This window comes from Mercenaria mercenaria, chromosome 17 (assembly GCF_021730395.1).
Source record: "Mercenaria mercenaria strain notata chromosome 17, MADL_Memer_1, whole genome shotgun sequence".
Taxonomy (NCBI): Eukaryota; Metazoa; Mollusca; class Bivalvia; order Venerida; family Veneridae; genus Mercenaria; species Mercenaria mercenaria.
Window position 1 is genome coordinate 70,557,995 of NC_069377.1, and position 17,562 is coordinate 70,575,556.

Below are 17,562 nucleotides of genomic sequence, written 5' to 3' on the forward strand. Positions count from 1 at the left end.
GAAACAGCAGGAAAAGCAGCACTTGAAAGTGGAACAAAAAAGGTTGGCACAGAAGTTGGAAATTTAGCTGCAGCAAAGCTTATTGGAAGCTTCACTGGAGATACTAATAAAATTGTTGAAAAAATTAAAAAGAAACCTGCTCCAGCAGTTGGTAATTTAATTGCTAAGGAATTACAAGAAAAGAATAACAGTAAAAATAATGAGGAGGATATTAATATAAGATTAAATAGATTATTGTCAGGATCTGGGACGCGTAAACGTATTAACAGATTAATTTATAAAAAATAAAATAAAAAATAAAATAAAAAATAAAATAAAAACTAAAATAAAAACTAAAATAAAAAAAAATAATATATAATATATACATGTTTAGAACAAAAGAATATTGCGAAAGATACGAACTAACTCCTATTCAATTAGATACAGCTTTAATATCTGTCTTGGGAAATAATGTTAAGCAACAAGAAAACGGATATCACTTTACAATTAATGATAGAAGTTCATATTTTGATTGGTTTAATAGTTATTTTGAAGTAAGTTTTAAAGTAAATAAACTTGCTGATGGTACTAGGTATGGTGGAGCCCTAATTGCTCTAATTAATAATGCAGCTTCATTAATTGATCAGTTAGTGGTTAAACAAAATGGAAAAATTGTATATGATTGTAATAATTTATATAAGGTAGTAAATGTAAAGAGTTTGGTTGAACTATCTGAGGATTATGCAAAATCAACTGGAACAAATGAATTTATTTATTTAGATACTACTGCTACTGCTGCCGCTGATAATAATTCAGGTTTTAAATTTAGAAAGGAATTAATCCAGGATAATAAAGAGGTAAATGCTAAAATTCCATTAAATAATTATTCATTTTTTCAGGGTTTAGAAACTAATATTATACCTCCAAGTCAAATTCAAATAACACTGCAGCTGACAGATGATGATGAATTAATTTTTAGAGCTAATGCTGCTGATGCTGGTAGAGTAATTGTAACAAAATTAATTCTATGGGTTCCGCGTTTAATTTTCAATGAATTTGGGTTTGATCTAATTACTACTGAAAGATTTAAAAAAGCAAGATGGTCATACCTTCGGGAAATGATGACGCAATCAACTGATACACAACAGATTAATACAACTTTTAGAATAACAGCTGGTGTAACAAAACCACAACATGTATTTGTTTATTTACAACGACCTGACAAAAGTAATAATCAAGAACATAACCCACATTTATTAGATACATTTAAAGTTAATGCAGCAGATGATGCTTGTACTTTGAGCTCTTGTCGTCTTGAAGTTGGTAATGGTGTTTTTTATCCAGAAACAGAATATACAAGTATATCAAGAATATATGATGATGTAATTAATTATTATTATAAACAAAATAATAAGACTACTGGAAGTCTCTTAAATAGATTTAATTTTCAAAGTTTGTATGGATTTGTTCATTTTAACTTAGAATATAAAAAGGAAGTAACTACAGAAGATCCTAAACAAATTACATTAACAGTTAAATTAAATACACTTCCCACTGCAAGATATCGTATTTACGCAATTGTATTATATGAGGAAACAGTTGAAATAAATACTATTGGAAATGAACTTGTCATTGTTTAAATGAACTTGTCATTGTTTAAATGAACTTGTCATTGTTTAAATGAACTTGTCATTGTTTAAATAAAATAAATTAAATTAAATAAAATAAATATAAATTATATATAATGACATCAAATTATATTGAATATAAAGTTAACCTTACAGATGGACAAAAGAAAAATTTAGCCCAAGCCTACAACAACAAAATTCCACATACTTTTAGATTAAAACATGAACAATTACATGGAAACTTCCCTTTACTATTAACAAAAACACAAATTAATCAAATTAAAAAAGCTGTTGCAAATAATAAGGGATTAGAATTACAATTTCAAAAAGCCAAATGTCCAGTCAAGGTCAAAATGGTGGATTTTAGGGGCTTTGGCTGGTTTGTTAGGAAAAACAATTCTTCCAATGGCAGCAAAAATAGCTCCAAAAATATTAGCCCCTCTAGGCATTGGAGCCCTTTCTGGACTGGCCAGTACTGGTGTTAGTAAAATACTTGGAAATGGTATGATTTCAGTAGCTAATGATAAGAGAAATATGATATCACCATATCTTACACCTAATCAAAGAAAGCAACTAGTAGGATCTGGAGTGATTAAATTAACACAAAAACAAAAACAAGACGGTGGGTTTTTAGGTATGTTGGCTGCTAGTCTAGGAATACCTTTGATTACATCTTTGTTAAGTGGAAAAGGACTACAGATTGATTCTCAACGGAGACCTTACAGACGAATTCCTATAGTAAAAAAAAAATAAAATTTAGTAAAAAGAAAATAAAATTTATAAACAAACCAATATCTAACTTTGAAATTGAACAATGGGTAAAACAATTAAAAATTAAAAACTTTAGGGGTGTATTTAGTAGAAATAATTTACCAAGAGTGAAACTCTCGGAGACCACAGGTCTACCAAAATTAAAATTAAAAGAAAAGGTTGAATGTGGAATTATAAATTTGGATGACTTTGTTGGTCCTGGAACACATTGGGTTTGTTACTTTAATACTTTGTACTTTGACCCATTTGGACTTCCTCCGCCGAAAGAAGTAATTAAGTATATACCAAATGTAAAATACAACAATGTTCAATATCAAGACAAAACAAGTATGCTTTGCGGATATTATTGTTTATTTTTCATTAAAATGTTACAAGATAAAGTACCGTTGTATGATTTATTGTATAAAATACTAAAAATTCATAATCAAAGAGTAAATGAACAAACTATTATAAATTATTTTAACTAAAAAGGACATTTATTTAACTGAAATTTAACTGGAATAATTAATATAATGGGAATATTCAATAATATAAATGAGAAAGTAAATAAAATAGAAAGACAATTAATAAGAAAACCTCCATTGTTTTTAACATGTTATACCCAAGATACCGATGGTGGATTATTTCAATGGAAAACTGTAAATGCTAGTCCTGGTTTAGTTCAAAATGGTAATAATGTAACAATTAATTTTAATTGCATTTTAATTATTCTTGTTGATGCAATTAAATTAGATAAAGGAGAAGCTAAATTACAAATAAAAAATAAAGAAAATGTAATTCTTCAAAGTTACAATGCAAAAAATAACAGAAAAAATGAATCTATTTCTATTAATTATGCAAATGAATTTAAAATAAATGATGTTATTTATATTAATTCTTTAAACGTTATGAATATTCAGTTAACAATTTATGGTTCTATAATTTAAGTTTTAATTTAAGAGTTAATTTAAGTTTTAATTTAAGTTTTAATTTAAGAGTTAATTTAAGTTTTAATTTAAGAGTTAATTTAAGAATAAGCTAATGTATCAATACCATTATCAAGAATATATCTTTTATCGTCATAACATGATAAAGATGTTTTATTTATAACATAACTGGAAAGATTGTGTTTATCAGAACGAATAACTTTAAAGGTGTGATTAGTTTGGGTTGAATTAAACAAAGTATCTTTGTAATTTTTATGAACTATTGTTTTCTTAACAACAAGTTTTTTAATTCCTTTACATTTTTTAACATTAACTTCATTTTCTAATAAATATGAATACATTTTACTTCTTAATCCGACAAATTCAACAATGGGAATGCCGGCAGCTTCATCTTTAAATTTTCCAATTACTTTTTTATTATTATCAAAATAAAATTCTGATTTTGGGTTATAATCACTATTATCAAATAAATCTTTGTCCTTATAAAAGTCTTTATATGCATCTTTGGTTTTTATTTCATAACATAATGAATCAGTGTCAGTGAATAGTAATTTACAATTACCCTCGTACTTTTCCTTAATGTAATTATAATGAAAATCATACATTAAATATTTTGATAAATCTAGAATGCACATTCCAACATAACAAGGTCTGTTTAATAACAAACTTTCTTTTATTCTATGAATACCAAACAAATTCTTGTTAAACATTGTTGAACTAACAAATGAAGGTTTGGCTATGTATTTTAATAAAATATTTTCATCATGTGTTAATTTAATATTAACCCTCTTGCGTAAAGTCTCCATCGTCTTACCGAATACAGAATTGTTCATTAACTTAAAAAAGTCCTTTTCAAATGAATTTTTTGCTTTAGATCTTTTTTGAGTATTAAAGTCAATATATTTTTTTAACCAAGGAGATGAATCAAAAGTTAATATTTTATGTATTTTTGTTACTTTTAACCCTAAATGTGTATATAGTTCAAGATTTTTAAAATGAACTACATAATTTTGTTTTTTCATTAAAGTTGGAACTAACTTCTTTACATTACTTTTTCCTATTTCAAATTCTGTTTTAATATTTTTACTATAATCAGAAAGCCATTCGTCTGGTATTTTAATTTTTTCAGGAGCTAAAGGATAATCATTATGTACAGTATGTAATTCTTTTGGATATTCAAGATCACATTCAACTATAAAGTTAGTTTTACCTTTTGCAATTAATTTCTTGAATTGTTTTTCGGATATAAATTTAAAGTTTCCAGAGGGTAAAGGTTGACACATAGCCCAACCGTAAAGGTTATTGGCGTCGAGGTACATAATGTATTTGCTTTCTTCTTTTGAATCATAATCTTTCATATATTTATTGTTTGCTTTACTGTATCTGTTTGAAATATAACTTATTCCTCCTCTCAGTCCCTTTTCAATAAAAAGATACATATCAATATCAGTTATTAAATCTAACTTAATTCCAGTCATTTTTAACATTGCATCCCAAGCTAAACCAGGACTACTAAAATAATGACAAGGATCTAATTTGTAGTACTCCAAACATAATTTTCTAAAATTTTCGAATACATCAGCTAAAAGTAATACGTCAGTTTTTAAATATAGATCATGATATTCTCCCATTGTTTTAATTTTAAATTTATTCCAAACATTTTTAGCATGTTCATATTCGTTGTCAGATATGTGTGTTTCATTTAAAATTGAATAAAACTCTTCTTTAGAAGGTAATTCTGTTTCTTTGAATTTTTTAAATGAATCCATGTAATCATATGGATAAACACCTTTTGTTTTTAATAAATTAATGTAATCAAATTCTTGAGATAAATATTTAAATTCTGGAATATTTTTTACTAAGTTATCCAATGATTGAGACATAAATTGAAATGAGTCAGTAAAGACCAAGTCAGAAATCATAAATGCCATATATCTTTCCATATTGTTAGGAATAACATTAATTTCTTTTTTAAATTTCCCTATTTGTTGCATAATAAAATGACCGTCATAACCTCTTAAATTATGAAAAATAACAGGAATTTTATGTGTTAGTTTAAAATTAATATTACATTCTGAGTGAGCACTTCCTCTAAATTTTCCTGTTATATGACAGTGATCACGTACTTTGATTGAATCTTTTATATATTCTTTTTCACAAATATGACAAAACTTTTGTTTTTTAAATTCACTTTCATCTTTTTTAGACATTCTTAGTTCTTTGTTAAAGTGCTCTTTAAATATTTCTTTACAATATTCCTCTTCCTCAAGCATTTTTTCAATAAACTTATAAACTGCATTAGGGCCTCTATAAATCTGGGTTGGTTTAGTATAACTGTTATCATAACAACAAACAACTTTATAGCCGTAACCACAATCTATATGATTTTGATATGGTTCAGTAAATGAAGATTCAGTTGATGGTAAAGCAGTTAAAACTTTTTTAGTTATTGATTCAAAATCAGCATAAATTACAAAAGGTACTGCTAAACCTTTATGATAATTTTTAAATTGTACTTTACTTCCCTCTTTTGGCATTTTTACACCTTGGGTACCATTAATAGCTAAACAATTTGGAATATGTTCATTTAATATTCTTTCATATGTAAAATGTTGTAAACAACTTTTACAGAAGTGTTTTTTATGTTGATATTTTGTTTTTTGAAACATTAATCTATTAAAGTCTTTTATCCAAACATAATGTTGGACTACAGTTCTTGAGGGCTTACAGTCATCATCAGTTATTTTATCATTAGTAATTAGCAACATGTCACAGTGTTCTTCGTATTGATATTTTGATATGTACAATGGATAAATACTATTTTCTTCATAACCAAATATATTAAATGATATTTCATTTAAAACTTCAATTTTAGGTATTTGATTTAATGTAACAGGAAATTTAATTCCAGTATAATCAAGATCGTTTATATGTTTTTTATATTTTGAGGATTTTTTTCAACAGGAAATTTGTAAGCTAAATGACACCATCTAAAACATTCGTTATCATCATTCTTTATATTTATTAATCCTTTCATTGGATGTTGTAATGGTTTTGGTAATTCTAAATAACTTGAAGCAGCCAATGGGCTATACTTATATCTGTTTATATAATGAGCATCAACTGACTCTATTCTCCAGCCACTTCCTTCAGAAATCCAATTACCAATTCTATTTATTATTTCATCAAAAGCTTGATGTAAAGTTTTTTTATTTCGTTTGTGTTAATAATTTCTAAAGCCTTTGATTGAAAATAAGCTGATTTATATAATGTATCAGTTTTATCCATTTTTGCAAAAGTTATTTTTAAAACAACGTTTATTTTTATACCTTTTAAAGTTTTAAGTTCAGATTTAAGTATTTCATAAGAGTCGTTTATATTTAAATATAATTGATTCTTTGGATCTTGTCTATATGTAATTTTAATTTCAAATTTCTTATAATATTGTTTTGTAGATCTCTCGATTTCCATCTATATATTATATTTAGAAAATAAAATTCGTTAAGCAAAAAAGGATTAAAAAAATAATTAAAAAATAATAAAATAAATAATTAAAAAATAATAAAATAAATAAAGTTTTAAATTATCTTTAAGAAGAAATAAAATATTTAAATTTATATCTTTTTCCATTAGTTTTTGATATTCCACATTTTACTCGGTTTTCTCCTTTGCAGCACATTGTTATTAACCCAGAATTAATACCAAGGTCTTTAGAAGCTGCATAATTGCTTTTATATGTTTTTTCTTCATTAGTATCACAGTCGGTTACAATAACTTTTTTAGGATTGTTTCGAATATTATTTGGTTTGGGACAATCACATAACTTTTTAAAACTAGAGGTTTTAGTACTCGAGGGTATAGCATTTTCTTCTTCAGTTAATAGACAACCACAGTTCCATTCAAATAAAGTTCTTTTACGAAGATAAGGATCTATAACATTTTGTAATTTATCAATAACATGATTTTTATATTCATCGCTAACTATTGATCAAGTTTTGATTTAATAACATTTCTTCTTTTAAGAACTTTCTTATATGAATTTTTGTCTGGATTCATTATTTCTCCTAAAGTGCTAGATAATTTTGGCATAATCATTCTATCTACCTTTCTATTAACCATCTATATATAATATACTTATAGAAAAAATCTCTAAAAACACACGTAAAATTTAATACAGCCTCTTCTTCTTTTTTACTTTTATATCCGTTAAGTTTAAATTCCTTCATATACGTTTCAAACGGCATTGATATTTTTTTTCTTTCTGGGATTTCTAATAGTATTGTAAAAATATCCTGAATAACTTGTTTCTCTTCTTCTTTATTTACTTTTCCAATCCGTGCTTTTGTTATAAGTTGTTTTATTTTGTGATGATGTGCTTTTAAAATAAATTTTGTCGTCAAGTTTTAGTCTGTTAGTAAATATGGTAATTACTGATGGAACAGCGCCAGCAACTGCTACAAATATAGGAATAGCTGAACAAGTGCTAATGCAGCTGAACAACCAAAGACACCTGCTGTAATATATAATCCGGTACTTACTCTCCCACAAAATTTATAACTTTTTCTGTAAGCAGCAGCTAGTTTAGTTAAGTGAATGATTAACTGATCTATTGTTTCTATTCCATATTAGAAATTAAATTTTTATGGACCATTTATATAATATATTTTTTAAATTAAATTTCTTTCAATTCACTAAATGGTACCCAACTATTAAATTTTTCACTATAACCTTTCCATTTTACTAAAGCTTGTTTTTTCTTATAGTCTCGTCTAATAACTTTTTCTATTCTAAAAACTTCTTGTGTAGTAGGTAAAAGTTCTTGTTCATAAAATGAACCTTGAATTATTTCATTATTTAAATCTTTAATAGTGTATGTTCTGGGATTTGTATTATTAATTTTATAAATTAAAATATTTCCTCTGTCCAGTTTGGTGTATATCCTTTTTCAAAATGTCTTTTAAGTTTGCTTAAACGAACTCGATCACCAATTTTAAATTTTGCTTTGCTCTTTGGTATCTTTAAATCACCATATAAATTAAAGTAAACAGTACCTTTATTTAAGTTTTTACTAGCTTCGGTTGGTGTCATTTTTATACTAGAATGTTTTGTTTTGTTATATTTATCAACCATATCCTGCAAATTATCTAAATAAGTATAAGTATTATTTGCTGTAAAATATTTCCACATTATTCTTTTTAAACTTCTATTAAATCTTTCAATAACTACAGCCTTTCCTTCATTAAATGTATGGTACATATTAATTTTATTTTTATTCAAAAATGATTCAAACTTTTTATTATAAAATTCTTTTCCTTCATCTACCCATAAATTTACTGGTAATCGTCCTTCTAAAATTATTTTTTCAAATGCTTCAGTAACAGATTCTCCAGTTTTATTCTTTAACGGAATAACCCAAGCATATTTACTAAATATATCAATAACGGTTAACAAGTACTTTACTCCTTTATTATATTTTGAAAAAGCTTGCATGTCAACTAAATCAGCTGACCAAGTATCATCAATATCATTAACTATCACTCTTCGTTTCCTAAATTTCCTTTTAATTGGTTTGTGTAATTCTTCTGCTAATTCATCGCTCCATGTGATTCCGGGGGTATACTCTACCCCCTTTTCCCCGTTTTTTGATTTTTGTCCGAGACCAAGTGTGTATTTCGTTTTTATAGCTGGTTTTACAACTAAATGTTTTGCAATCTTTTCTCCAAATGTTTTTGATTTAGTTTTATTTAAATTGGAAAGCATTTGCTTATCACATGTACCCTTTTTTACACCACTGTCATAGCAAAAGTCATGGTCCATACATACTGCATCCAGTTCATTGACAGGGGGTCCATTATCTAGGGGATTTCCTGGCCCACAATAATTATATCCTGGAAGTGTTAAACCTTTCTTAGGTAATAAAGGTAACATTGCTTTGTGAATATCTAAATTACCCCCTGTACTTTTAACAAACTTTGATTTCATTTTTCCACAAGATGAACAAGTAGCCTTTATCATTTTTCTCCCGTTTTTTGTTATAACATAATGAGGATTTATATTATCAGTAAATTTTCTTTCTTTCAAACAATATATTTTATTCTGTAAACTCATCTATATCATATGTATTTAAAACTTTTAACTGGGTTTAAAACCTGTGGGTTTTAAATTGTCCAGCATTGGATTTTTTAGAATATGGACAAGGGGTCAGTCCGAATCAAAGACTAAATCTTTTTTGGTTAAACCAAAGGTTTTCATTCGGTTTAACTAAAGATTTAAAAGATTTTCAGGGTATCAAGGGTACTAAGTTAGTATTTTAAGTTTAGGGTAAGGTTAAAGTCCACTTATAGAATAGGGACAAGGGGTCAGGGGGGGGGGGTCAAAATGCCAAAAACGCTATATTTAATACTACTTATCTGCAGTAGTTTTTGATTTCCTATGTGTTCTTCGTAGTTCATGGAAGGTACTGGAAAATGCATTCATGTTAAAAGTACTGACCCCAGGATTGTACAACAACAACAGCAACGGACAAAATTCATTAGATATCAGAAAATCATTGCTATATTTCTTAACAAGGCCTTTGAAACTTAGTTACCGACAGATTATATGTTATGGAAAACCTACGAATTAATTATTTTTACTAAGTTTTCCTTTCAAAACTGAAAAACGCTTTATATTTAACGACCGTGTATTACGTATTCCTCAATGGCCGTCGGAAATCATCTTATGCCGCGGCGGCCCGGGTTATAACATACTGTACGCAGTATAAATTTATAGAGAATTTTTAAAGCGACTTGCTTATTCTTTCCAACAAAAAAGTCATATTTAGCTTGTTAAATTTAGCCAGGTGTTATCTAACATAGAACGCACTCCCCGCTTTTGAAATGTTTGTCGGTTTTCTCTCTGCAAGATATCTTATATCAACTGTTGTGAAATCGAAATATATTCAAATGGTTATCGCAGCTGATAAATAATTGCTTCAGCTAATGGCCCAATGTTGTTATGTCTGGCCCTTTTGAGTAATGAAATTCTTTCTATGTTCTCTTCTAATAAAATCTATAAAAAGAAGATCCCTTGGAAGCACAGAAGATAACTAAGTAGATTCGATTGAGTCTGTTCATCCGAGGTTATGAAATGTACAACACCATTCACGGCCCCTAGCACCAACGAAACCGGAATTCTATGATAGTAAAAATGAATGTTCTCCGTGATCCGAAAGGACCAGAAAATAAGACTGAGTACAAGTACGGGGATACTTTTACAACCGCAACATGACACTTAAAGACTGATGGTTAAGAAGATCCTTTGGAAGCATAGAAATAGAATTCCATGTCCTTTCAAGTCAGTGCTAAGGGAGCATGAGAGGTGTTGCATTTTGTATTTTCTCATGAACAGACTTTATTATCCTTTGTTTGCTATCACTTTGTTTAGTTGGGTTTATACTTTAGTCTTTTATAAAGCTTTATTTTATTAAACTAAATTCATTCAGGTTTGCATATTTTCATTTATGTCGTGTTGGGAGACCAGGCTTTTTTTGAACGTTTTCTATTTTACTATCACAGCAGCGTTGTCTCCCTATAACTTCAATCAGACCCTTATATTGCAATCTCTCCCGATTGTTAAGCACGATATTTATGTCGTCTTCCTTTTTTTCTGCAAGAACATTTCGGCCTAGGTGGTTACAATACTCCCGCTGTAATAACTTTGAGTATCGTTTAATTTACCCTTGGGTATGGTGCCAGCTTTTTAATTTTGCCTTTGGGCAGTTTCTGTGATATGCAAGCTCAATAAGGGAAGAGGTCCTCTCTAAATTCCAGTTTCTTTAGTTCTACCCATTTTTTTTCTCGCGGACAGTTGCTTGTATTTTCCACTACCGTCCACGAATAGGCTCAGTCAAACCGAGCCCGCAACATTTTTATTAATGGCGTGTTTGGCGACCTGTGGGTTTTAGTCCCCTACTGGTTGAAAACCAGTTTAGGGGACTATAGGAATGCACTTTACCGTCCGTCATTCCGTCATTCTGTCCATCATTCCGTCTGTCTTTTCATCCGTCCGTCCGTCCAGTCGTAATTTCGTGTCTGGTCCATAACTCTGTCATTCATGAAGGGATTTCAATATTACTTGGCACAACTGTTGACGTGTCATGCGCAAAATCCGGACCCCTGGCTCAAAGGTCAAGGTCACAATTGGAGGTCAAATGTCAACAGGGCTTTTTTCCTGTACGGTCCATAACTCCATCCATGAAGGGATTTTAATATTACTTGGCACAAATATACCTCATAATAAGACGATGTGTCATGCACGTGTCCCTAGGTCTAAGATCAAGGTCACACTAAGAGAGACCAAAGGTCAGATACAAGAATGACTTTTTTCGGAGCATTTCTTCTTCATGCATGAAGGGATTTCGATGTAACTTAGCACACATGTTCACCACCATGTGACGGATTGTTATGCGCAAGAACCATGTCCCTAGGTCTAAGGTCAAGGTCACACTTAGAGGTCAAATGTCAAATTCAAGAATGACTTTGTCCGGAGCATTTCTTTTTCATGGATGGAGGGATTTTGATGTAACTTGGCACAAATGTTCTCCACCATGAGGCACCCTTGTTTTTACAATTACTTCCCTTTGTTGTTACTATAAATAGCTTATATTATACCTTCTTTATTTCTGGCTGTACGGAAAAATCGAGACCACTTTTCTGTGGTACAACCTGCAGGCTACATCCAATTTTTAGGTGTATGTGGACTTATCTTTGCCTGGTAAAGGGTTTTGTGTGAAAATACATTATATAGATCTTTTTTAGGATTAACTTCCCTTTGTTGTTACTATAAATAACAACAGAGAAAATTAGGTGCCTTCCAGTAGGGGACTTTGTATTGCATGGCAATACCTTTCCTGTTTTACATTTTTTAACATTTTGTGTATCAGTTTTAGGGTGCATTACAAATGATTTATTTTGGAACAATTCCCATTGAAGTGAAAACTGAAACTACAAAAGGCACTTCAACAAATGTTCTCTCGCTATGAATTATAACCAAGTTTAAAACAATTTTAACATAATATAAAAAAATTGTGCTTACTAACTATATGATGTTTAGAACAAAAGAAAACAGAAAGTACATTACAAACATATTTCAGTGAAACATGTTTCTTATTTGTTTTCAAATGGACATCCAGATAAAAACGAATATATAAAAGACTTACTATTATGCTATTTGCCGTAGACTGTAAGTACGCATTTCTTTCATAATTACAAAGACATAGTTTCACAATGTATTTGAAAGATACACATAAAATATTATATTCAGAATAAGTAATTGGAATGCCAGATATCAATGATGCAATGGGGTTGCAAATGTCGAACATGCAAGACTTGTTAATGTCTCATGTTTTTTTATTTGCAGCCAGGTTTAATAGAAAATAATAAAACTCCTAAATGATGATAATAAAAATATTTATTTACCGGTGTAATAAAGTCCTGCCTCTGCCAATTGTTGCGGTGTTTGTTTCATATGGTGAGGCCACATAGCAAATGAAGAAAGACGAGCTTCCATTGTTTGATATTCTGGGTGGCGGTAACTTGGACTGGGTACTGAACCGTTTTGTCTCGCTGTAAACCATATGTTATGATGTAACATTTTTAAATTTTGAATAGCTTTTTTACAGAATAACGGTAGAAATATTTCTAATTCTGTGTTACATATTATACAAAAAACTTAAAATCCATGATTATTGTTTTAATTACATTATCGTAGGTTTAGTATACAAATATTTTCAAGGGTAGCATTTAAATGTATGTATGTATGTATGTATGTATTTCAGAGCCGGGTGCTATATATACTTATTTATATGATTGGTATACTGTTGTGTTATGCACATGACACAATAATGTATTACTTACTTACTTACTTCTTTACTTACATGCATCCCTTCGTATGTGTTGTCAGTAGAGTTTTTCGTTATAATAAATTATTTCAAACAACAGCAGTGATAAGCACGACAGCCCTTAGATACGCCAAATCATACTGTTCTACCTGATACCCTTAAACCTTGAAGATGGCATTTAACACTAAATATGAAATTTTATTTATCTGTTTTATTATATTTAGAAAACATACAAATCTATTTATTTTGGACAGAGTTTTTTAAATTTCTAGACAGATCAAACAAAAGTTAGAATAGAACACATATAACTACAAAAGGATATAGGACACTATAGAGAATAAGACACCTTAAACATCATCAATTAAAAAAAAGAGAGAGCTAGGGGTGCCCCCTATACCGAAACCTTTTATTTTTATTTTATGCACTGACCCTGATGGACAGATTTTTGAGAAGAAAAAAAACCGAATTGATGATCTTTATTGCATCATGGTTAAGGGGTATGGTAATGGTCCCTCTGTCATTATACATATAAAGGGATAAATATACATAGAGACCAGATATCAAAATTCTGTGACACGGTTGCTCTAACAGCAAATTTTGTATAAATTGATGTACCTTAAAAGGTTGTGCAAAGTTCTATTTTTCATCATGGCGGGCGAAGAATTGTAAACGTGCTCAATATCATACTTACCAGTCCATTGTTGTTGACGATTGTATTCAGGATCAATAGTTTGCAGTCGTTCCTGAAATGTATTTTATCTGTCTAACTTGTAAGATGGACGCTTAAAAGATTAAATTTTCACTTTCCTAATTTCTAAACATTTTTTTTATTGATACATTTACCCTTACACCTATTTCCTTGAGAAATACTTTATGGATGACTGCGCTCTTTGAATGCGTCTTTTTTTTTCCTGCTAGAATTTTGTCCTTGATTTTATATTCTTTTATATTCTTATATATATTTTATTTGTCATGTTACGGACTTCTTAGAGATTTTATTATTCATTTGTATTTTTTCTATAAATCTGTTTTTGTGTTTGCGATGCATTGTAAATAATGTAGTGAGTGACCCTAGCATGCTGATATATCCCTCTATTCGCCTCCCAGGCGATTTTTAAAAGAAAATCCAAATGACTACAATGACTACCTTGTAACTTGCCAACCTATCCTCACCGAGTAGTTCTGGAAGAAACGGACACTGTTTAGAATGTCTTATATGTTCTAATAATGGATCATCGTCTGGCGAGAAGTCTTTTAACCCAATGCCACACTGAAAGCAACGCACGAGATCCTCTTGGTCTGAATTTATAGTAAAAGCAAATAACTTTCCTATTTGTCTTTACTTGCTTAAACATTTAATGACGAAACTTAATTTAAGAAAACATACACAGCAGAACCATATTTGATATATCTAAACAATACGAAGAAGTAAGTGCTTGCGGAATAATTTCACGAGGGCTTATAACAGATCGAAGTGTTTAGATAATTATATCAAAGGATGGTCCGGTCATATTTTATTTATCTGTTTGATTATATTTAGAAAGCATACAAATCTATTTATATACGTAGGTGAAACGGGGAAACACTTTTTCATGACCTATTTATGGCTCAAAATACTGTAGGCTGACGTGACGTCAACATGTAAGTTTGATTTAATAGTCTTAAAATATGGGAGGTAATACGTTCCGTGGCATAACTCGATGTCTAGTGAGTTATTCATCGATTTTAGTGTGTTTGAATTAAGTGTAACGCTGTTCTGTTAGAATATATATCATCACTAATCTGAAACGTATTTTATATATTTTAAAAATAGTAGATCAAATATGGTAGCACGTTTTTAGCACTTGAATGGCGCCAAAAATATGTTAGCGTGACATCAAAATTGCCGTGTTCTAAAGACATTGTGCATGTTTTATCATATCAGAATTAAATTTCATACATATACAGGAAATATTCATAAATCTGCAAGATTCCTTTTCAAGAGAGCTTACTAGTTACTAAATGAATTGAAGTAAAGTTAAGAAATAGCAGAGGTGTATGGTGAGAAGACGGCTTCCTTATTCCGAGTGTGCGTGTTAGAAATTCATCCGGAGCGGCAATCACAGTTCCATAACTCATTATTATTGATCTGAAACTTGAAATGATGTGTAGCAGTATTCAATTCGAAAAATAAGATTCTTTTAAACATACTTGTAAAGAAAAATCCTGCTTGACTGAGTCTTGGTGGATCCGGAGTTCTGTGCCTCCAGTTTGTATATGACATCAACCTGTCCGAATAGTCAGAATAATTAGGGTGTCGGGGCGGAACACGGGGACGATGCTGTAACAGGCTTCTAGGTTCTTGAACAGCAGATTGTGTTTCGTTTGTAACATGTGAATACACACCATTATTACCCATTGAAGGTTGGCTGAGTCCAAATGAAATGTCGTCTCTGTGGATAGTTGAATAATTGTGAGTGACAACTTGTTCGCTATGAGCTTGATCATCATCTCTCTGTTCTTCAGACACTTGCACTGGTAATTGAAATAGTTCTTTAAAGGGATACTGAATGAAAATTCTGTCACGTGGAAAGGATGGCGGTAACCACGGAAGCTGCTTAGGGTTTTGCAGATAAGGTGTATTGACTTTTAATCTACCTATATTTGTTCTCTCTTTACACGTTTCTAACGATACATTTCTTTCGTAAGATAAATCCGTTTCTGCTTCTTCTTTTACATTCTCTCCGCTTTCGCTCTCATTAAACCTTGTTTCCAGCTTCCGGGCGAATACGTGATTTACATGGTGGTACTTTTGGTCATGTTTCACATGTCCAGACTCTTTGAATTGTTCACAGCTATGGTTTGGTTTGTTTATATCTTTAAGCCGTACCACCATGTTTGAAGTTACTTTCTCGTTGTTTTGTAATACATTACTCAGTCGTTTAAATACTGTGTGAAAGTTTTGGTTTCTGGGCAAAATCAGTACCCTGCCATCTGTATTCTGGTATAATAAGAATGTTTTGTAACTGCTGTATACATCATGAAGCAGTGAAATGTCCTTCTGTTCTTCAGTTGCCGTATACTCTATATCTTTCAGGAAACCAGTCCAAAGATTGAAATACACAAAAATGTTTCCAAAATCAAATAAAACAACGCCTTCAATGAAAACATTAGCTATTATTTCTAGAGATAAAACAGCATTGCCGGGATCTTCATCATCAATTTCCACTTTTATCGTGTGTGTAGTACCATATTGAGTTTCTCGCTTTTCATTTTCTGTTTCAGGTTTTATAATGTGTGTTTTGCCTTCACTCATAAGTTCAACACTTTGTTGCCTAATTATTGCATTTTTGTTCTGAGTTTTGCGTCCTTGAGCAGAACTTTGCATTTTGTCAAGTATATTTGATATACATTAATGATATATCTACACCCTCTGCTGCTTGGATTTGTATATTCATATCATATGTTCGTTTTTATCAGTTTATCATAATTTGTTTTGGTTTAGTAATCAACAGTTGTGATATATCTTCTCTTCCTCTTTCGTTTCTTCATTTTACCGACTGGAGTATCACAATTGTTTTCATCTCTGCTATAAGAAATGAATTAACAAAACAGTCATACATAAATTGATTATACTATGATAATCTGCCGTTTTAATATTCATTTAGTGCCTACATGAAATACTTAAAATATAAGGGTATCTCTTTGTTTTAAAGCTCTTCAATGCCAAGAAATAGCATTATATATTTAAGAGATAGCAAGCACTACAATTATAAAATATGTAAGACCGCCCACGTAAAATGGAATGATTATGCCATGGAATACTTGTAACTGTACATAACAAGGAAAGGACAAGCTAAAAAAGTTTTCTCTCAAAATCCAGCATTTTAGTAAATTATATATGAATTGAAGAAGTAAAATATGATTAAACTAAAAGTGGTATCTCTATATAATTGAAAGTTTTCACTCGCGGATAAAAGACCGTTCTTATATGTAAAGGGATAGCAGTGGATGTAAAAGAGCTAACAGTTCTTTAAAGCTAGCTCTGTACAGAAAAGTCTTAGTACTTTATTTGAAAGAAATAGGGTGGTAGCGTGGGGACGTATAGTTACAGCAGCAATTTTCGAAAAATTAGCTTAGAAAAAGTAGTGTTACTAAAAGAATAATAACCGATTCCTATTACATATCACATTGAGGATAAATCAGAAACGCTAAAATCCGCCTACAGAATTAAAAAAGGGCTATATCTTGAGTGTTTTAAAAGCTAATATTTTATGTCAAAACGATTTCTCATTCCATTAAAATGATAGCTCTATAATAGTGTTAAGCAGATATCACTTTTGGTTTAACAGAAGTACAGAAGATAATGCTTGAAAAAGGATCAGAGCAGAAAACAACA

At 30.1% G+C, this 17,562-nt stretch overlaps 1 protein-coding gene across 2 annotated transcripts in view; it reads right to left on the bottom strand.

Annotated features, from left to right (window-relative positions):
- Window positions 1-17,562, bottom strand: part of LOC123536059 (baculoviral IAP repeat-containing protein 2-like) — a 47,915-nt gene that overhangs the window by 29,379 nt on the left and 974 nt on the right. The window contains exons 2-5 of one of the 2 annotated variants that reach the window (XM_045318850.2): window positions 15,375-16,749; window positions 14,332-14,483; window positions 13,876-13,927; window positions 12,763-12,909 (exon numbers count right to left, since the gene is read on the bottom strand). In XM_045318850.2, coding sequence (XP_045174785.2) covers window positions 12,763-12,909; window positions 13,876-13,927; window positions 14,332-14,483; window positions 15,375-16,551 — 1,528 coding nt within the window. In that variant the 5' untranslated portion in view covers window positions 16,552-16,749. Of the gene's footprint in view, window positions 1-12,762; window positions 12,910-13,875; window positions 13,928-14,331; window positions 14,484-15,374; window positions 16,753-17,562 lie in introns of both variants that reach the window. The other variant, XM_045318849.2, reaches the window with a different exon arrangement.